This window comes from Diceros bicornis, chromosome 9 (genome assembly GCF_020826845.1).
Source record: "Diceros bicornis minor isolate mBicDic1 chromosome 9, mDicBic1.mat.cur, whole genome shotgun sequence".
Classification (NCBI taxonomy): Eukaryota; Metazoa; Chordata; class Mammalia; order Perissodactyla; family Rhinocerotidae; genus Diceros; species Diceros bicornis.
This window is the reverse complement of record NC_080748.1, coordinates 23,925,998-23,949,047: the sequence shown is the minus strand read 5'-3', so window position 1 is coordinate 23,949,047 and position 23,050 is coordinate 23,925,998. Positions and strand designations below refer to the sequence as shown.

Below are 23,050 nucleotides of genomic sequence, written 5' to 3'. Positions count from 1 at the left end.
CACCAATGCGTAAACATACACGCACCCCTGTGTTCACTGTAGCATTATCCACAATAGCCAAGACTTGGAAGCAACCTAAGTGCCCATCAAGGGGTGAATGGATAAAGAAGATGCGGTATATACACACAATGGAATACTACTCAGCTAGAAGAAACGATGAAATCCAGCCACTTGTGACAACATGGATGGACACTGAGGGTATTATGCAAAGTGAAATAAGTCAGAGGGAGAAGGTCAAATACCGTATGATCTCACTCATTAAGTAATAGATAATAACAACAACAAACAAACACATAGAGATAGAGATTGGATTGGTGGTTACCAGAGGGGAAGGGGGGAGGGAGGAGGGCAAAAGGGATAATTAGGCACATGTGTGTGATGATGGCTTGTAATTAGTATTTGGGTGGTGAACCTGAGAACATGATGTAATCCACACAGAAACAGAAGTATAATGATGTACACCTGAACTTTATATAATGTTATAAACCAATGTTACTGCAATAAACAAAAAATTTTAACAAAAAATAGGTATGATTAAAAAAATAAAAATATAATTAAGGATAAGAATTAGAAAACAAGAGGCACTACCACTAAGAACAGAGGAAACTGAGTAATCCAAAATAACACAAAATATAAAATTAATATTACAAAATAAATACAAGAATATAATATAGAAAACCTTATAAACTATAGCTTGAGAAAAGGCGTTAAATCATAAAAGCTAGAAGACGAGAAAAGGAAAAATGGAAAAAGTTAAAGAAAAAGAATAGTCAAAATCAGTTACTAAGCAACAAAAGTAATACATGCAAAAAATGTGAAATGACAATAATAATTAACGAAGATTATATGATGATTTAAGTATTGTATATTTAAGAAAGATATAAAGATTGGAAAATAAATATGCCAATAATATCTCATATATTAGTAAGAATATACAAATTTACACAAGATAGGAAAGTTAAAATTTTAGAGAAACAGGAAATTGATTAGTTCTGCGGACAGATTATGCAAGTAGACTACAATTAATTTGTGGAATATGCATAGATTAATGATTCTTCACGTCAACAGTTCCAGGAGAATCTTAGAGGTAAAAGTTTGGAATAAAAATGTGAAGGTAGTAGACAGCATTATTGAGTTTAAGGAGGAACCTATTCTACTCACTATTCCAAAATTATATGACTGAGGGTAATAGGCTAAATGCTAACTCTGCACCCGAACTAGAGGTTTAGAAAGGCTTGAATAAACAGATGTAAAATTATACACAGTTTTCTGAGATTTTTTTTTTTTGAGACTGAGCATGAATCATCATAAAGCTGGGTCTTTTTTGGGCATAGCTTTAGTTTAGACTTTTTCCTAAGGCTTTCTACGAAGGAATTCATTTCTGCTTGACTTAACAGATATTATAGGATTAAAAGGTTTATCAAAATTCTATACAGTTAGCTCTTTGATCTGGCTAGATCAAACTAGTAAGGCTTCCGGAGTTAACTGAACAATATTCCCAAACCATCACCCAAAGAAACACAAAGACAGTGATAGTTAAAAAAAATAAGCAGCATAATATTTACATTCAAACTTCCTAGAGGGCATGATGTGTTAGATATCTATACATTTTGTAGACCTACCTAACAACTTTTGAAAGCTTACTTTGTACCAGGAACTATGCTAAAACCCAGCCATTATATAGTACCTGTAGGCGACTTGTCATATCTTGACAACAGTTGCTCATTGCTTGAACATCTTCATTTATGCTTTCAAGTTCCTGAAAAGAAAAGTAACAAGAAGCATTATATATATTGTTAAAGAAATTTCTCTTCTCTTAGACAAATCCTTATTTTCATCCCATGAATTTTTTTTGCCAAAGCATGACAAAAGACCCCATATTTAAGACCGGAAATGATTAAAGAGAATAACATCTAGTGTTAGAAAAGACATAAAAAAACTAATATATTCTTTCTAGAGGGTGTGACAACAGGAAATGGCAAATGGTTTAGAAATATTAATACCTCTTTATTCAGAAATTCTAATACTAAGAATTTATTCTAAGAAATTAATCAGATGAGTGTGCAACAATATATGTACAAGGATGATCAACACACACTGGCCTAAAACAAATGGAAAATATGAAACTTTTCCAACCACACAATGGAAATCTATGCATACATTAACAATGATAATGTGTGTGTATATATGTGGGGGGTGTGTGTATATATATATATGTTTATTGGCATGGAACGATGTCTATATGAGGTAAAAAAAAAAGTGTTATAAAACAATACATATAATACCTCCCCATTTTTTAGAAAAACACATATATATGTGCTAGGATCATAAGTAATTGTTCTCTCTATTTCTGACCTTACTAATTTTTCTATAATGATTTATTTGTAACTTTTAATTAATAAAAACAAGGAAATTTGAAAACCCACTAAACTAACAATAGTGCCTCCTCCTATCTTGTTGAAAGTCACCACATATTAGATCATGCCAAAAATCTGATCATTTTCTCAGTAACACTCTCTCCCTATGTATTTCCACCTCCAGTCCCCTCCACATACGCATGAATTTAACTGGTCACTAAGTCCTATCACCTATACCCCTAATGTATTTGTCTTATCTACTTCTTTTTTACTACCCAAACAGCTACTACTTTAGTTCAGGTCAAAGCAAAACCTGCTCTCTCTTCCATGGATTGATTTAAAAAGGTCTCCTACCAGGTCTCCCAGACTCTACACTCTTTATTAAACCACGCTCTAGACTTCACTGAACCAATCTCTTAATACGCAAATACGATATCACAAAATCACATTTAGCTTCCTATTGCACTAGTATCTTCTTTTTCCCAATTCACTTCAGTGTCACACAACAGAAAGATATGCAAGGAAGAAAAATTTCCATGGTAGACAGGGTCTCACTATAATCCCTTTCAACACAATGCTCAGACCTTCAAAGAAAAACATGACATTTTATGAAGGGATAGCCAATCACAGGGCAAGAGAGAAGAAAGCAGCCAAGCAGGGCTATAAACAAAATATGAAAATGAGCCAGAGTTGGGAAATCACAGATAAGAGTATGAGCATAAATCTTAGTTCTAGAATTAAGATTTTCTCCCTTCTGTTTATAAAGTACTTTGAATTATAAAAATCATAGCACCAGATATTTTCAAATGTTATTCTCTATATTTTACTATAAATAGGATGTAAATCAAATTATTAAACTAAGTCCTAAACTGCTTTGAGGTGAAGAGTAAAAGCAGCATGATTTCAACATATCAATTAACATCAGCAATAGCAGATACGTAAGCCAATTAATCTCACCATTTCCCTTAAATCTCACAGTATAACCTAATAAGAAAAGTACTATGGCATTATCAGCCAGCCTGGTCAACAATAACTACTCCTAATATTTACTTTAGCTACCACAATACAATAAATGGATTTGACTTGTAAAATAATAGAAATTACATCTCGGGCTGGCCCCGTGGCTTAGCGGTTAAGTGTGCGCGCTCCACTACTGGTGGCCTGGGGTTCGGATCCCGGGCGCACACCTACGCACACCTTCTACAGCCATGCTGAGGCCACATCCCACATACAGCAACTAGAAGGATGTGCAACTATGACATACAACTATCTACCGGGGCCTTGGGGAAAAAAAAAGGAGGAGGATTGGCAATAGATGTTAGCTCAGAGACAGTCTTCCTTAGCAAAAAGAGGAGGATTAACATGGATGTTAGCTCAGGGCTGATCTTCCTCACAAAAAAAAAAAAAAAAGAAAGAAATTACATCTCAATATATGACTTAAATGCAGAGATTTACTAAATTGTAATTCAAGGGCCTTTAATGTAAAGTCTTCATTTGAACTTAGAATAAACTGTCTTTTTTTTTCACCAATTAAATAAAATTCTAGACTGTGAAATAGAACTGGAGTAGGATAAACTTTTTAAAAACTTCTTATTACGGAAAATTTCCAGAAGTTGAGAAAATAGGAATGCCTGTGTACATATCACCTGGCTTCAACAATTATAAACTCGTGACCACTCTTGTTCCATCTCTCTATCCACTTTCTACCTCTCCTCCCTCCCATGTTCTCCCTCCCCAACAAACTGAATTATTTTGAATTCAAGATATCATATCATTTCCTTCATAAACATATCAATATATACTTCTAAGAGGACTCAAAAAAAAACCCATAATGCCATTTATACATATTTAACAATAATCTCTTAATAGCAAATATCTAGTCAGTGTTCAAATTTCCCCAATTGTCTCAATTCTTCTATAACTTGTTCAAGTCGGGAACCAAATATGATTCACAAATAGTAACTGGTTGATATTTCTCTTCTTTTTTAAATCTACAGATTCTCACTCCTATTTCTCTTTTGCTTTTTCTAACAATTTATTTGTTGAAGAAACCAGTTCATTTGCTGTACAATTCTCAACATTAGATTTGGCTGACTGCATTCTCATGGTGTTAACATACTCCTCTGTCCCCAGGATTTCCTATAAACAGGCAGTTAAATCTAGAAGCTTGCTTATATTCTGACTCAATTTTCTGGCAAGAATTCTTCACAGGTGGTGTTGTATACCTTATTAAGAGTCACATATATGGTTATTCCTCTTTTGGTGAGATTAGCAGATAGTGAGGACCAATGGCTGGATCAGTGGTTCTCAACCAGGCAATTTTGCCCCCCAGGGGGGCATTTGGCAATGTCTGGAGACATTTCTGGTTGGAACAACTGGGGAAAAATTGGTGCTCTTGGCATCTAGTGAGTAGAGGCTAGGGATGCTGCTAAACATTCTACATTGCAGAAGACACTCCCCAACATTTATCTGGCCCAAAGTGTCAATAGTGCCAAGGTTGAAAAACCCTGAGCTAGATCCATAAATTCAAGAGCGGTTGCAAAATCCTCTACCATTTCTTTTTAATTTATTAGATGGAATATTTCTATAAAGAAAAGCCTCCCCTCAGCAATTGTATGTAGTTGGTACAAAAGACAGGATAAATGCCTGACTCTTTATTTAGCAGTTTTCAAAATAGTAAGTTTGTTCCTTTATACCCACCAAAGATAACTAATGAGGGTTCTGTTGGCTTTCAGTATCATTATTAATGTCTTCACAGACTTAAACTGTGTTTCAGTCCACTGAGTTATTCTTACTGACGCTCAAATCATCCTACTTGGCCAGTAGAAGCCTCTTCAGGTTAGTGCTAGTCTTTCCCAATAGTCTTAGATAGCTTCCTTGCTTTCTGCTACTGATAAGATTGTTCCTTTCAGTGGGAAAATGGTATTTAGAGACCACAATCTGGATATGCTCATGGCTACTATCACTCTTCCTGTTTCTGCGAACACTGCTAAATTTTCCTTTCGACCTTCCAGATTATTAGCCTTCAGTCAATGAAATCCTATTAAACTGTTAAAAATAATCTGTTTTTATTAAGGACTCACTGAAACCATGTATAACTCTTTCATACAACTCACATAGAAATATTAACTATGTTAATATCACTATGTAACAGTTAACAATATATTACATAATAAATAACCAAAATATAACATGAAAAATAAAATTTATTTTTACCCTATAGTGAGTAGATTGCTCACTCAAATATGATGAATCATTTATGCATTAAAGTATTGATCTTAATCAATCTGAAAATTTCATAATTTAGGATGTATTAAAGTAACTCGACCTTAATTAATCTCCAATGGAGAAGTGGTTATCCAATGGATGTTTATTCAATGAGGGTTTTACTTCTACCAGAAAACCATTCAAAAAAATGATTTTTTGTTGTTATTAAAAAAGCTAAAATTCTTAAGAGAATATCCTAGAAAAAACTTTACAACTTTCTAAGAAGCAGCATCAGTGGAGGTCACAGATTCAGAAATCACACTAATCCAAAGAAAGACCTAGATGTTCCTGGAGTAAGTAGTTAAATTTTCTATTTGAACCTGGTACATGAATAGCAAACATGCCAACCTAATTCATAAAAATACTTAGCACAGAGCCAGGCATATAGCAAATTCTCAATAAATGATAAATGAAAAGAGTTTACATACTTCCTTTACTTCCTTGAAAATGCTTACGAATTCTTCATTGATGGCTAAACTTCTGCGTTCAATATCTCCACGTAAATTTCTTCGAGTCCGCAAACTATTTTCGACAAAAAAGGTTGAAAGTGCCTTGAGAGCTTCTAACATCTCCTACAGAATTGATAATAGAAGAAAATTATTGGGACCAATTTTCAAATGTTTTCCTAATCTCAAGTCAAAATTTAATGAAATCATTTTCAAATAATTTGTTTCCATTAAACAATGCAAAAAAATACTGGATGACCTTCACGTTACTGAACAGTAAGCTTATTTCTGAAACACAATAAGGATATACTTACTTGTATACTGTGGCATATATACACAGTTATTCGTTGTGGAATTGTCTGGAACTGTAAAGATTGGAGATAACCTTAATGTCCATCTAAAGGGGATTGGTTAAAGGAGTTCTGATATATCCATTGAAAAAAGGGTGGAAATTCTTTATGTACTCACACAAATCTTTATGTATTTACATACACGCATTATGTGAATCCATAAACTATCTCTGGAAGAATATATATATAAGGAATAAATACCACTGGTAGCCTCCAGCTAGGAACTGAGCAACTGAGAGCAGAACTTAAAGGATCTTAGAGAGGAAGCCCTCTCTAAAACAACTTTTGAACTGAGGCCTGGATGGTAGGAAAGAGGCATCCACAGGGGGAAAGCCTTCCACAGGCAGACGAAACAATGAGTACAAAGACTCTAGAGCAGCGGAGAGGCCAGTGTGACTAACACTACGGGAAACTACTAGAGGTTTTAAGCAAAGGAGTAATGTAATATGCTTTATATGTTTAAAAGTTTATTCCAACTTTGTGAGAATGGATGGTGGAAGGGGACAAGAAAGGAAGCAGGTAGGAACAAATTAAAAGAAGCCAAGTAAGATTTGATACTGGCTTAGACCAAGACTGTAGCACTGCAGATGAAATGAAGAGGAGACATTTCAAAAAACGTTTTCCTAGTTAGAGCCTATAGGATTTGTTAGTGGGATGTGAAAAAATGACAGGACAAAAAATTACTTTTACGCTTCTTGCTTGCATGGTTTATGGTGATGTTCTTTACTAACAGTGGGGGCAGAACTAGTTTGGAGAAAAATCAAGAGCTCCATCCATATTAAATTTTTATGATGGCAATCAGGTATCCAACTGGAGGTGTCATACAGACAACTGATGGTACAAATCTGGAGCTCAATAGAGACGTCAGGACAGGGTTATAAATTTAAGAATCATCATGCTTTTTGCTATTTAAAACCATGAAAGTAAGAGAGTTCTCCTACAGAGAGAATATGGATAGAGGAGAGAGGGCAGAGGACCAGACCCAGGATGTACAATAATATCATAAATCCTACAGATAGAAATTCTTACACCTGAACTAACGGATATTCTAACAGGCTTACCCTTCCACATTTCGGTTACAATGTTATTCTGAAATATTGGCTGGATTGACAAAAATAGTAAAACTATTTAAATTCAATTTTGAACGTGATGTAATCTATGCAGAAATAGAAGTATAATGATGTACACCCGAAATTTTTACAATGTTATAAACCAATGTTACTGCAATAAACAAAAAATTAAAAAAATAATAATAAATAAATTCAATTTAATACTTAAGAGAGAGCAAAAATACCTTTACAGCTACAAATATTTAGTGTACCAAAAAAAACAACCCCATAAAATAAAGCTGTTTCTTTTGACTACAGCCTTGAAATGTTCTAGGGCCTGGCTCAAAGAAGTAGTCAGTAAATGCTGAATGAACAAAAATCACACAGACTCGGGTGCAAATAACAACTCCACCAGTTCCTAGTTACATGACTTAACATGTTCTCCATACCTTATTTTTCTCATAGATAAAAAGGACATATTAATTTGAGTATCTAGTAGCTGCATTAAAGAGATAATAAATGTCAATATTACTTTAAACACTTAATAAATTGTATAATAAAATTAATATTTAATAAGAAACAGTAAGTGCCAGGCACTGTGCTGAGCACTTCCCCTGCATTCTCTCACCGAACCCTCACAACAATCCTGAGAAAGTTACTAGCAGTAGTCCCAACTTAGAAACGATGAAACATAAGCTTACAGGAGTTAAGTAACTTACTCAAATCATAATGCACCAATATAATGCACAATTCTGTAATAAGTGGTGGCCCCAGAGCCCGTATAATGTTATTTTTTACACATAGGAGTCAAATTCTTATCGACAGCTTATTTTCAGTTACCTACAAATTTATCTATAAAGTTCTCACTTCTACATATTTTTTCTTGATGCTACGTTGGCATGACCAATTTACCTGGCGACTCAGTGCTACGGAGGACATAACCAGCTACGACAGAAGCTGGCAAGTCCAGTCTAAGTTTCAGGAGGTACTTGGGAGAGCATGCGGACAGTTTCTCTTGTCAAGATACACAGCATGAGGCTGCCCACACATCACAGACAGTGCTTAGCTAACACACAAACCAGTAGATATTATTTCATTTGAGCCATGAGCAGCCGGTAGTTCTTTCGCGCCGCAAATCATTTTAGTTGTGTTACTTGTCACTCGGTTCCTTATCCTGCCCCGTGCTCTCCTCTCCTCCCTGCCTGCTCAGACCTCCCAACACCTCCGGGATAGGGGGACTCCACCACTTGCCTCCCGGATCCAGAGTTTTCGAGGAACTTTTTAAACAGGGGTAACACCCAGGAAACCTCCTCGCTTTCCCAGGGGCTCCTCGGCCTCCCCTTCTCACGCGCCCCGCGCCGGCAGAGCAGCGGCTCCCGCGGCTCTGGGGTCCCCTCCGCGGCGGGGACCAGAGAGATGGCGGTAGTGCGGTACAGACCACCCGGAGCCCGCCTCGGCCCCGCGGGACCCTCGGCCCCGCCAGCCCCGGTTACCTTGTCGTTGTCCAGCCGCGTCTCCAGGATCTTATGCAGCTTCCGTGCCAGCGGGTTGTTGCTCTGCGCCGACGTCCCACCTGCCCCATTGCTGAGGCCGTTGGCAGCCCCGGACGCGGGCACTGCGACTACTTCCCCGCTGCCCTCGGCCATAGCACCTCCCGTCCCGCCCCGCCCCCGGCTCGGCGGCCGCCACCTCAACCCCAGGCTAGGACGGGCGCCGGCAGCGCCAGTAGTGCGCATGTGCGCAGCGTGCCGCGCATGCGCCCTCGGAAGGTTCTGCCAGGACGACTCAGCTCCGCCAGGCGCTCTTAGATGCGTAGAGGGTGAAGATGTCGGAGGTGGGGCAGGATCCTCGAGTTGCGGGGAGCAGTCTGGTGCGAGAATTCGTGAAGTGCTGCGAAATTGAAGTCAGATGTAGAGTTTGGGGATTAAGATTCATAGGGTTAAGAAAACTTCGGAATCCTGAATCTGCGAAGGTCTGAGCTAAGCATAAGTAAGATACACTGAGACCTGTGCCTGGCATATACGTTCAGTAAAAGTTAATTCTAATTAAATTCACTCTACCTAATTTTTTTTTAAGTATTTAGTGAAGGCTTGTTATGTGCCAGGTAGTCTGGTAGGCATTGGGGGATCCACATGATGTGTATGAAACAAAGGAGTTAAATATTATTCGGTTGTGTTGCGTGCTCGCAAGGAAGTGGAGTGAAAGAGGGTAATGGAGGGAGGGGCCTACTTCATCCGGGTCTGGGAAGGAGTTGACGTTTAAACTGAGATTTGAGGGAGAATCTAAAACAAGGGGTGAAATCATTGCCGGGTAGGAGAAACTGTAAATGGAAGGCCGAGAGACAAGAAGGAACGTGGCTGCTCCACAGACAGGCCATAGCCAGTGTAGCTGTAGAGTAAGGACGAGGAAGTGACAAGGTGAGAAATAAAATCTCAGGAAAGTCTAGATGACAAACATCGTTATTTTTTCTTTCTTTTCTCACTTTTTAAAATTTAAATCAGTATAAAATCTCTGAACCTCTTGTGAAATATTTTTCTGAAACACTACCCATTTAGCTTTTGTCCTTAATTTGTCTTGTTTTATATATAAAGAAAGTTCTGACAAAATCACTCATCTCTATTTTGGTAAGTGAAGAAGAGAGGGCTCAACTAGCAAAAAGAAAAGGAAAGACCAAAAAAACACAATATCCAGGTGTGATTTCGATAAGAAATACGCAGTCCCTAGACAAAACTTTAAAGCGTTACTGAGGAAACGTAAAACTAAAATAAATGAAAAGATACATTGTACTCTTTAACAGAAAGACACAATACTGTAAAGATACCATTCCTCTTTAATATATAAATTCAAATTCAATGTGACCAAAATTGAATTATCAAGGGCATGCATAAGTATGTACATCTCAATAAATCTTGTCTGCATAAAACAATAATGTGGAACTTAAAAATATATACAATTAAAATAAATGGCAATGCTAGGACACAAAGTGAGGAGGGTCACAAAAGATCACATAGTGTATGATTTCATTTATATGAAATCTCCAGAATAGGTAAATCTATAGAGATAGAAAGTAGATTAGTGGTTCTGGGGGAAGGGGTTGTTGGGAAGAGAGAACAGGGAGTGACAGCTCCTGGATACAGGTTTGTTTTAGGGATGAAGAAAATGTTCTAAACCTAGATTGCAGTGATGGTTGCACCACTCTGTGAATATACTAAAAACCTCTGAACTGTACACTTTAAATGGGTAAATTGTATGTTATTTGAATTATATCTCAAAGTTGTTTTTAAAAAAAGTGAGAGGGGAAGTAAATAGGCAGTGTTTAAGTGATAAAAATATTAATTTATATTAGTTTTTTTGTTTGTTTATTGCAGTAACATTGGTTTATAACATTGTATAAATTTCAGGTGTACATCATTGTACTTCTATTTCTGCATAGATTACATCATGTTCACCACCCAAATGCTAATTGCAACCCATCACCACACACATGTGCCAAATTATCTCTTTCGCCCTCCTCTCTTCCCCCTTCCCCTCTGGTAACCACCAATCCAATCTCTGTCTCTGTGTTTGTTTATTGTTGTTATTATCTACTACTTAATGAAGGAAATGATACCAAATTTGACCTCCTCCCTCTGACTTATTTCACTGTGCATAATACCCGAAATGTCCATCCATGTTGTCACAAATGGCTGGATTTCATCGTTTCTTATGGCTGAGTAGTATTCCATTGTGTATATATACCACGGCTTCTTTATCCATTCGTCCCTCGATGGGCACTTAGGTTGCTTCCAAGTCTTGGCTATTGTGGATAACGCTGCAACGAACACAGGGGTGCGTGTATCTTTACCCATTGGTGTTTTCAAGTTCTTTGGATAAATACCCAGCAGTGGAATAGCTGGATCATATGGTAGTTCTATCCTTGATTTTTTGAGAAATCTCCATACTGTTTTCCATAGTGGCTGCACCAGTTTGCACTCCCACCAGCAGTGTATAAGAGTTCCCTTCTCTCCACATCCTCTCCAACATATGTTGTTTCCTGTCTTGTTAATTATAGCCATTCTGATGGGCTTAAGGTGATATCTCATTGTAGTTTTGATTTGCATTTCCCTGATAGTTAATGATGTTGAACATCTTTTCATGTGCCTGTTGGCCATCTGTATATCTTCTTTGGAGAAATGTCAGTTCAGGTCTTTTGCCCATTTTTTAATTGGGTTGTTAGTTTTTTTGTTGTTGAGATGCATGAGTTCTTTATATATTTTGGAGATTAAGCCCTTATCAGATGTATGGTTTGCAAATATCTTCTCCCAATTGCTAAGTTGTCTTTTCGTTTTGTTGATGGTTTCCTTTGCTGTGCAGAAGGGTTTTAGTTTGATGTAGTCCCATTTGTTTATTTTTTGTATTGTTTCTCTTGCTCAGTCAGACATGGTGCTTGAAAATACGTTGCTAAGACCGATGTCGAAGAGCGTACTGCCTATGTTTTCTTCTAGAAGTTTCATAGTTTCAGGTCTTACGTTCAAGTCTGTAATCCATTTGGAGTTAATTTTTGTGTATGGTGTAAGGTAAGGGTCTACTTTCATTTTTTTGCATGTGGCTATCCAGTTTTCCCAACACCATTTGTTGAAGAGACTTTCTTTTCTCCATTGTATGTTCTTGGCTCCTTTGTCGAAGATTAGCTGTCCATAGATGTGTGGGTTTATTTCTGGGCTTTCCATTCTATTCCATTGAATGTGTCTGTTTTTGTGCCAGTACCATGCTGTTTTGGTTACTATAGCTTTGTAGTATATTTTGAAATCAGGGAGTGTGATACCTCCAGCTTTCTTCTTTTTTCTCAGGATTCCTTTAGCTATTCGGGGTCTTTTGTTGTTCCATATAAATTTTAGGATTCTTCATTCTATTTCTGTGAAAAATGTTGTTGGAACTTTGATAGGGATTGCATCGAATCTATAAATTGCTTTAGGAAGTATGGACATCTTAACTATGTTAATTCTTCCAATCCAAGAGCACAGAATATCTTTCCATTTCTTTGTGTCCTCTTCAGTTTCTTTCAGCAATTATGTACAGCTCTTTCAGCTCTTTGGGTAAGTTTATTCCTAGGTATTTTATTCTTTTTGTTGCAATTGTAAATGGGATGGTATTCTTAATTTCTCTTTCTGCTACTTCGTTGTTAGTGTATAGAAATGCAACTGATTTCTGTATGTTGATTTTGTATCCTGCAACTTTACCATATTTGTTTATTACTTCTAAAAGTTTTCTGGCAGATTCTTTGGGGTTTTCTATATATAAGATCATGTCCTCTGCAAATAATGACAGTTTCACTTCCTCTTTTCCAATTTGGATCCCTTTTATTTCTTTTTCTTGCCTGATTGCTCTGGCTAGGACTTCCAGTACTATGTTAAATAGGAGTGGTGACAGTGGGCATCCTTGTCTGGTTCCTGTTCTTAGAGGGATAGGTTTCAGTTTTTCACCATTGAGGATGATATTAGCTGTGGGTTTCTCATATATGGCCTTTATTATGTTGAGGTACTTTCCTTCTATACCCATTTTATTCAGAGTTTTTCTCATAAAGGGACGCTGTATCTTGTCAAATGCTTTCTCTGCATCTATTGAGATTATCATGTGATATTCATTCTTCATTTTATTAATGTGGTGTATTACGTTGATTGATTTGCGAATGTTGAACCATCCCTGCATACCTGGAATAAATCCCACTTGATCATGGTGTATAATCTTTTTAAATATTGTTGTATGTGATTTGCTAGTATTTTGTTGAGGATTTTTGCATCGATGTTCATCAGTGGTATTGGCCTGTAATTTTCTTTTTTTTCTGTTGTCCTTGTCTGGTTTTGGTATCAGGGTAATGTCGGCTTTGTAGAATGAGTTAGGGAGCTTCCCCCCCTCCTCAATTTTTTGGAAGAGTTTGAGAAGGATAGGTATTAAGTCTTCTTTGAATGTTTGGTAGAATTCACCAGGGAAGCCGTCTGGTCCTGGACTTTTATTTTTGGGGAGGTTTGTGATTACTGTTTCGATCTCCTTACTGGTGATTGGTGTGTTCGCATTCTCTATTTCTTCTTGATCCAGTTTTGGAAGGTTGTATGATTCTAAGAATTTATCCATTTCTTCCAGATTGTCGAATTGGTTGGCATATATCTTTTCATAGTATTCTCTTATAATCTTTTGTATTTCTGAGGTGTCTGTTGTCATTTCTCCTCTTTCATTTCTGATTTTACTTATTTGAGCCTTCTCTCTTTTTTTCTTGGTGAGTCTAGCTAAAGGTTTGTCAATTTTGTTGATCTTTTCAAAGAACCAGTTCTTGGTTTTATTAATTTTTTTCTATTGTTTTTTTAGTCTCTATTTCATTTATTTCCACTCTGATTTTTATTATTTCCCTTCTTCTACTGATTTTGGGCTTGGTTTGTTCTTCTTTTTCCAGTTTCTTTAGGTGCATCGTTAGATTATTTATTTGAGATTTTTTTGTTTGCTGAGATAGGCCTATATTGCTATAAACTTCCCTCTTAGAACTGCTTTTGCTGTATCCCATAAATTCTGGCATGTCGTATTTTCATTTTCATTTGTCTCCAGGTATTTTTTGATTTCTTCTTTGATTTCTTCGTTGACCCAGTCATTGTTCAGTAGCATTTTGTTTAATCTCCACGTGTTTGTGGCTTTTCTGATTTTCTTCCTATAGTTGATTTCTAGTTTCATACCATTGTGGTCAGAAAAGATGCTTGGTATTATTTCAATCTTCTTAAATTTATGGAGACTTGTTTTGTGGCCTAATATGTGATCAGTCCTGGAGAATGTTCCATGTGCATTTGAAAAGAACGTGTATTCTTCTTTTTGGATGGAATTCTCTGTACACATCTACTAGGTCCATCTGTTCTAGTGTGTCATTTAAGGCCAATGTTTCCTTATTGATCTTCTGTTTGGATGATCTATCCGTTGGAGTAAGTGGAGTGATAAAGTCCCCTACTATTATTGTGTTACTGTCTATTTCTGTTTTTATGTCTGTTAATAATTGCTGTATATATTTAGGTGCACCTACATTGGGTGCGTAGATATTTACAAGTGTTATATCCTCTTGTTGGATTGTTCCCTTGATCATTATGTAATGCCCTTCTTTGTCTCTTTTTACAGTTTTTGTTTTAAAGTCTATTTTGTCTGATATGAGTACTGCTACCCCAGCTTTCTTTTCATTGCCATTTGCGTGGAGTATCTTTTTCCATCCCTTCACTTTCAGTTTGTGAGTGTCTTTAGGTCTGAAGTGTGTCTCTTGTATGCAGCATATATATGGGTCTTGTTTTTTTATCCATTCAGCCACCCTATGCCTTTTAATTGGAGCATTTAGTCCATTGACGTTTAAAGTAGCTATTGATAAGTATGTACTTACTGCCATTTTTTAACTTTTTTTTCTCAGTGTTTTAGTCATCCTTCTCTGTTCCTTTCTTCTTCTATACAGAATTGATGGTCTCTTTAGTTTGACCTCTGTCTGAAAGCTCTGCTCTTTAACTCCCCTCCTCCCTCTTTTTATGTTTTTGATATCATATCTAACCTCTTTTTTGTGCATTTGTATCCATTATGTTCTTGTCATGGAAATAGATAATTTTTCCTATTTGTGGTCTTCTCCTTTCCCCTTAAATAATTCCCTTTAACATTTCTTGTAGCACTGGTTTCTTGGTGACAAACTCCTTTAATTTTTGCTTGTCTGGGAAATTTTTGATCTCTCCTTCCATTTTGAATGATAACCTTGCTGGGTAGAGTATTCTTGGCTGTAAGTTTTTTCCTTTTAGCACTTTAAATATATCATGCCATTCTCTTCTAGCCTGTAAGGTTTCTGCTGAGAAGTCAGCTGATAGCCTTATGGGGTTTCCTTTGTATGTAAATTGTCTTTCTCTTATGGCTTTTAGGATTCTCTCTTTATCTTTAATTGTGGACATTTTGATTATGATGTGTCTTGGTGTGGGCCTCTTTGGGTTTATCTTGTCTGGGGCTCTCTGTGCTTCCTGTACCTGGATGTCTGTTTCCTCCCTTAGGTTAGGGAAGTTTTCATCTATTATTTCTTGAAATAGATTTTCTGCCCCTTTATCTCGCTCTTCTCCTTCCAGGACACCTATAACACGGATGTTAGTGTGCTTGATGTTGTCCCCGAGGTCCCTTAGACTGTCCTCACTCTTTTTAATTCTTTTCTCTTTTACCTGTTCAGCTTGGGTAATTTCCTCTAGTCTTTCATCCAGCTCGCAGATCCCTTCTTCTGTGTCCTCAACTCTGCTTTTGAGTCCCTCTAGTGAATTTTTCATTTCCAGTATTGTATTCTTCATTTCTGATTGGTTCTTTTTTATATCTTCCATTTCTTTGTTGACATTCTCACTGAGTTCATCTATTCTTCTCCCCAGATCAGTGAGCATCCTTAACACTCTTTGTTTGAACTCTCTGTCAGGTAGGTTGCTCATTTCTGTTTCACTTAGTTCCTTTTCTGGGGTTTTGTCCTGTTCCCTTACTTGGAATGTATTCCTTTGCCTCCTCATTTTGCCTCTTTCCCTGTGCTTGTGTCTATGTATTAGGTAGGTCAGCTACGTCTCCTGCTCTTGGATAGGTGACCTTATGTAAGTGATGGCTTAGGAGCCCTGCAGTGTGCTTCCCTCAGTTCTCAACATATCAGGGGTGACCCCTATGTGTGCCATGTGTGTCCTTCTGTTGTGGCCTGTTTGCTTTCCCTGTAGGTGCCCAGGGAGGCTGATCTATGCCCCTGGCCAGCTGTTGTAATGCTCAGCTGCTTGTAGTTGTTGTGGGCCCTTCAGTCTCTTTATCAGGTGTGTGGAGCCCCAGCACAGTTGGCTGCAAGTTCTAATACCACATTTGTGTTGCCGTATTACTTTTAAGTGAGTAGGCCCTCAGCATGGCAGGTTGTTAGGCTCAGGGGCTTACAATTGCTATAAGCCTCCAGACTTTAGGTCTCTTATCAGCTGCCTAAGGATTGCAGCTGTGTGGGGCTGGCCTCAGGCACGGAACCACCCAATTGTTTCAGGCTTTGGAAGGTGGGTCAAACCCCTATGTGGGTCTTTGAGAAGCACAAGTCTTCTGCAGCTGACAAGCCCTGCTGCCCACAGATCCACACACACAGTCAACACAGTCCTGCGCCGTGTGGGCACCCCAAGCTCCCGAAGCTGACCCAGTCTCTCCATGGTGGGAGCCCCACACCCTCCACCACCGCCCCACACTCTCCACCCACTCCTTGTGCATTCCCTGCCCCACTGAAGTCAGCTCAGTTGCCAGGCTGCAGAGAATCCAGTCACCAATCTATGCAGGCCCACAAGTTGCCTGAGGGCTTGTTGTTGGGTGGGGCCAGTCTCTAGGGTGGGCTGCCAGCCCTGGCTGAGCTGGATTAAATCGGTGCTCTAGTGGGTGGGGCAGACCCTGGGCTAGCAGGCCTCAGGGAGGACTCCAATGGCGTCTGTGTCCACACGCCCACACCAGGCCACAACAGTGGCTGCCGCCAATGTCCCAGTCCCTGGAGAGGTCTCACCTCTCACCGAGATGCACTCAGGGCCTATTAGGTGAGTCTCGTTTCACCAAAGCACTATGCTACCTTTCTTTCTGGTGATTTTAAGTTGCTTTCTGAAACCGGTAGTTTGCATGTGGGCCCTTTAAGAGCTGGTTTTAATTTCTTTGTGAACCAGCTTTTCGGGGGGTACTCCTCAATGTTTTAGTAGCAGGCAAAGTCAGATATTGTGCCACTCGCCTCAATTGTGCTGGGTCCACAAAATGCTCACAGCAGGGACGCTCCCCTACTCAGGGCCCCGCGCCTCCAGGGAGGGCTCCGTACCTGTGAGCTGCTCCTGGGCGGCTATGAGGCGCTGCGGCTTATGAAGGCGGTGTTTTTCCTCTCCAGAAGGGAGTTTCTGCCTCTTCCACCTCAATTAGGATTGTGCTTTGTTGCAGGAGTTCCTCTTATCCAGTTTTCAGTTCTTTCTCAGGGGTAATTTTTCCACAAGTAGTTGAAAATTGGCTGTGTCCGCGGGAGGAGGTGAGTTCAGAGTCTGCCTACGCTGCCATCTTGACTTAGTCCCTCAATTTATATTAGATTTTTAAAAACTTTATTGAGATATAATTTACAGGCCATACACTCTCCACAGGGCTGTTTGTATGTCCTCACAACACGGCACTCTCACCGCTAGGAATTTACTATGGATGTAATGCAAATATGCCAGAGCATATGGACAAAGACATTCCTCACATCATGGTTTGTAATAGGAAAGAAACAGGAAGGAAGGAGGGAAGGAGGAAGGGAAGGAAGGAGAAAGAGAAAGAAAGGAAAGAGGGAGGGAGAGAGAAACAGCGAGAGGGAGAAGGAAAGAAGGAAGAGGCACATTTGAAGAGGGACTGAGCCTCCTGCCAACAACCAGCACTGACTTGCCAGCCTGTGAGAGAGCCCGCCGCCTGGATGTAGATCCCCCAGCACCAATTAAGCTTTCAGGGGCCTGCAGTCCTAGCTAACATCTGACTGTAACCTCATGAGAAACCCTGAGCCTGAACTGCCTAGCCAAGCCCCTCTTCAATTCCTAACCCACGGAAACTAGGATGATTGTTCTCTTAAGAGGCTAAGTTTTGGGGTAATTTCTTATGTAGCATTAGATAATTCATATGTTCATGGCTTAGAACAGTAGTTCTCAACCTGGGACAATTTTGGCCTTGGGGGACATTTAGCAATGTCTGGAGGTGTTTTTGATGTCCCTACTGAGGAGGAAGGGAGGGAGGGAGGCACGAAGGGAGGGAGGAAGGGAAACTGGAAACAATCAAAGTGTCCATCTATAAAGGACTGAAGAAATCAGTTATGGTGCACTCACTCAGTAGAATACTACGCAACTGTTACCTGCTATGAAGGAGATTTAAATGCTAATGTGCAAAGAATGTCAAAATACAGTATGTGGAAAAAACAAGGTGTATTAGAGCGTGCATGATGTGATCACTTGTGCGTGTGAAATAGAGACGTGTAAATTTAGAGTGTTTTTCAGGATGGCATTCTTGTGGAAGGGAAGTTTCCCCTTTTTATTTTGTACTCTTCCAAATGGATTGAAATTTTCTAATCTTACTTGTGTTACTGAACATATTAACAGAGCTTATTAAGATACAATAATTAAGGCCCACTTTTTTTGTTTATTTGTACTTCTCTGCATTTACAATTGTAAAAAAAAAGAAACAAAATAATTTGAAGTTATGGATGTAACATGTAATAAGCAATATGTAGTAGTATGAAGACAGGGATATTATTGTAAAATTTAAAAATATTTAGAGCCATATGTATGTAAAAAACACTTTTTAATGTTTACTTAATTATCATATTTTCTAAGGCTAACTATATAAGTGCTTAAAATCAATATTTTTCAACAGTTAAAATGAATATTCAGGTAAGCCTCATCAGAGACCTATGTTATATATATAGATGTATATTATTGAAGATAAATTGCAAATGTAAAAGATATTTTTGTATATTGAGCTCCTTAATGTACTAGAACACTAAAACAATTAAAAGACAAGTTCTGACCTAAATATGTTAATTTAATGCGAGAACAAATACATGCATGTAAAAGAGTAAAGCATTTTTACATAACTACAGAAGAACCGTGCTTAGAGTAAAATGTGGAGATTCTTAGCTTCCAAGTAACAGTTGAAAGGAGGGCTTCAATTTCCCCCTCTTCTCTTCTCTTCTCCTTTATTTAAGCTATCTTGCTCTTTGGCTTCTGAAATAAGTGGAAGTCACATTATATTGGCCACTGTGGCTTCATCAAAATATAATATGGCATTATTAAAGCCATGTCTAGTGAATTGTAGAATACAATAGACTTTTCAGCCCTCTACATTTTTCACTGTATTAATAATAGCTTCTATTATTTAGCATCCAAATTTATTGAGAATCAGGCTCAGTGCTAGATCCTTTTAATACACTATTCTTATCTTCATAACTACCCTGCAACATAAGGATCATTATCATGTTATCATGTAATTAGTACTCTGTTATTGATGAGTAATCCAAGGCTAAGGAAATCTTTTCAAGGATATATGGCTAACCTCAGATCACATAGCTAGTTACCAGCTGAGTTAGCAGTTAGTTATCAAATTCTGTTACTGCTTCCTTGGTTTTGGTTTTGAGTTGTGTACACCTCTCACTTGGAATGTAGGCCAAAACTTTTGAAGCTAAACTTTCAAATGTGTTCTATGTTGGTGTTGCCTTGACACGGTTCTTACTACCTTCACGCTGACACCAGCATTGTTTTTCTAAAATAGATTTGGTCCTATCACTTGTTTGCTTTAAAAACCATAACGGCAATCATTAAATAAAATAACTTTTTAGTATGGTATACACAGGCTTTCATAATCAGATCTCAGATTATCGCTTTAGGCACATGCTTGTTACTTCTAGGCACATGCTTGTGATTGCAACACTCAAGCCGCCTGTGTTTTCCGGGCTACAAACACATTACAGACTTTTAAGTCTCCATACATTGGCTCATACAACCCACTTTTCCAGGAATGTCTGCTCCTGTGAAACTGGTGAAATTCTATTTGGCCTTCTGGCTCCACTCAAATGTCAGTTCTTCTCTGTTCCTTCACAAAGCTCCCCATCCGTCCTTGAGCGGAATTAATTGATCCCTCATGCAAATTCCATAGCACTTAATATATAACACCTATTATAACTTGTGTCATATCATTATTTTTAAAATTTATTTATGGATTTCTTATTTCCCCACTAGACTCTAAGTACCTGGATGATGGGGACTGTGTCACTCATCTTTGCCTTCCTAGTTTCCACCACAATGTCTTGCACAATATATGTTCTTACTAAAGGCTTATAGAATGAAAAGTATTGAAATGAAGTTTTATGGCTTTATGAGTTAAGAGTTCTTAATTGCAATCAATAGGAGCTGACTATGGATGATTTAAATAGAAGTTTATTTAACAAAAGGATATTGGGTAAATTTCAGAATCAATATGAAAGATGAAGAACCATGCTCAGAAGAGAGGCAGTAACAAAAGGAGGCTGGGCACACACAACCATCACCAAAATCACCCCACAGAACAACTCATCGTGGACCCCATTGTCATTACTGCTGAAGCCTGGGATTGACAGGTCACTCTACCCACACTTCTGACCCTAGACATAGGATACCTCCACAGCACAACTGCCAAGGGCTGTCTCTGGAGACTAAGTTGCTTAAAATGTTACCACCGCCTGAAGAATTCTCCGCTGTCTATGCTTTTTGAGTCCCTTTCTCTTGATTCAAAGTCCAGGACAGATGCTTCTCATTGGCAGAGCTTAGGTAACAGATTTGTGCCCACTACCAAGGAACAGAGAGAGTATTCATATACTATGGAACCCCACTCCCACTAATAAATAAATGTAGATGAATAAATAAATAGATGAATAAATGGCAAATGTCCACCACAGTTTATCCCTTCAGTTAGACCAGATCAACATATACTCTTCTTCCTATACTTAGGCTTAACAAATATTTTTGCCTAATATAGTGCATGTATTCACCACATAATCAAAATTTCACTTACCTTCTTCCCGAAGGAATAACCCAAAATCTAATCTGTTTTTCTGTTCAGCTCAAAGCCAAATCTTTCCTGTTTTGTTACACTCTTTCCCCAGTGTTGTGTAACTTGGACACAACTGTGTAAATGGACTAAACTGTAAAGTAACCACCAACAACTCATCCTATATGAAGTGTTATTCAAGAAAGAAAAGACAGAATAGAAAACAGAGTTAAATGTCATGGTTCTCATTTCTGCAACTGTCACAAAGCTGTTGTTGGAATGTATGACTTCTTTCCTTTCCATGATCTCTTTATTTTCAGCCAACGCATCAGCTGACCAAAGTTCTTTTTCTGGTGAGGTGACCCAAACTGTCATGCCCAAAGAGCCTGGGCCTTTGCTGATTCTGGCCGTATTAAGTTACTATACTTTTCTTTTAAGTTTGCCCCAGACATGGAAGTCCTAGGAAGTACTCAGGTGATTGTCTAGGTTCTGTCCTTACCCCTTTCTTACTATGCTATATACTCTTACTATATAGCAAAAACCCAAACTCCCTCTTGTTCAGGGTTAGGATCAGTCACTCTGCACAACCACATAACCCTCTTTTTTGTCTGTTCACCCAGTATCACCAGGAGTCTCATCATCCAGTTCAATGGGACGACTGTTGCTACTCCTGGTACAAGTTCTTTTTCCTAGGGCCCTAACACCTTTAATCACAAGTACTAGTCTCTGCAGTTACATGCATCTATTCTTATACTATCAGGTGGCAGTAGAAGTTTAAGCAGCACAGAATTCCAGAGGCAGCATCAGTAGTGGTATCATACTTTTGGTGATAAAGACCAAGATTTGCAAGTGGGTAATACAGTGAGAGGTGCCATTTCCACCTACCTCCCTTTGTTCTTAGTTCATATATTCAGGCTATGGGAGAAACAGGACAAATACTAATCTCTAGTTTAGAAAATAGCCTGCGCCTAACTTATGAGGTGTTATCTTCTCACTGTTGCAGTAATCAATCAATTAATAGCTCCTATCACTATTTTGTAGTTGCTTCTCCATCATGGAATACACAATAAAACTAATGAATTCCATGGATATTACAATACTTCTTTCACTGTAAAGTGATTTTCTAAGTGAGAAGCAATGTTGCATGCAAAGTTATGGTGGTAAATAAAGCATTCAAGGGCCGGCCCCGTGGCTTGGCGGTTGGGTGTGTGCACTCTGCTGCTGGCGGCCCGGGTTCGGGTCCCGGGCGCGCGCCAGGGCACCTCTTCTCCGGCCACGCTGGGGCCGTGTCCCGCATGCAGCGGCTGGAAGGATGTGCAACTGTGACATGCAACTGTCTGCTGGGGCTTTGGGGGGGTGGGGGGAAAGGAGGAGAATTGGCAATAGATGTTAGCTCAGAGCCGGTCTTCCTCAGCAAAAAGAGGAGGATTAGCATGGATGTTAGCTCAGGGCTCATCTTCCTCGCGAAATAAATAAATAAATAAAGCATTCAATAAGTCAATGGCTGGTAGAAAAAGAAGGCAAATTCAAGTATGATTCTAGTTCAATAGAACAAAATATTTCTCCCTACCTGACGAAAAGAATCTAACTATGCAATGGCTGCTAGTCCTCCTGGGGTATGTTAATATACTGGAGGCTCAAGTTTGGCTGCAGCTGGCAAATTGAGCCCTCAGCAGTGGTGGTAGTCAGGTGAAAGGAAATCCATATTGTTGAGTCTACATCCCTGTCATTACTTTACTTTGTTCTTGGGCCCAATGAGCAAATTTGGGGATAGTTAGAAAGAAGGATGACTGACATCCACAGTGCTGCTGATTTTGTTCATCTGATTATTAAGAATGTCCATCTAAGTGAGGCCACCTGGTCCTCCAAAGTCTTGCCATTAATAGACCTATTATTCCAGAGTGACCACAGGTGAAAATTAGATGAACTTTTTAGTCATTGCATGCCATAGGCTACCCAAATCCCATCCCTTAATACTAGCTAGTTTTACTGTCTTCAGCACCAATCAGAACAGAAAGCAAATACTAGATTTCCCCATCATTTCCTTGAGG

General features: G+C 38.6%; 2 protein-coding genes across 2 annotated transcripts in view; one reads left to right on the top strand and one right to left on the bottom strand.

The window, feature by feature from the left end:
* COG6 (component of oligomeric golgi complex 6) overlaps positions 1–9,174 on the bottom strand; it is an 81,707-nt gene extending 72,533 nt beyond the window's left edge. Inside the window, exons 1-3 of the mRNA XM_058548070.1 lie at positions 8,963–9,174; positions 6,053–6,196; positions 1,688–1,759 (exon numbers count right to left, since the gene is read on the bottom strand). Coding sequence (XP_058404053.1) covers positions 1,688–1,759; positions 6,053–6,196; positions 8,963–9,115 — 369 coding nt within the window. The 5' untranslated portion in view covers positions 9,116–9,174. The remainder of the gene's footprint in view (positions 1–1,687; positions 1,760–6,052; positions 6,197–8,962) is intronic.
* A 7,755-nt stretch (positions 9,175–16,929) lies between these two features.
* Positions 16,930–23,050, top strand: part of LHFPL6 (LHFPL tetraspan subfamily member 6) — a 278,027-nt gene continuing 271,906 nt past the window's right edge. Inside the window, exon 1 of the mRNA XM_058548069.1 lies at positions 16,930–17,017. The gene's annotated coding sequence lies outside the window, so the exon portion shown is untranslated. The remainder of the gene's footprint in view (positions 17,018–23,050) is intronic.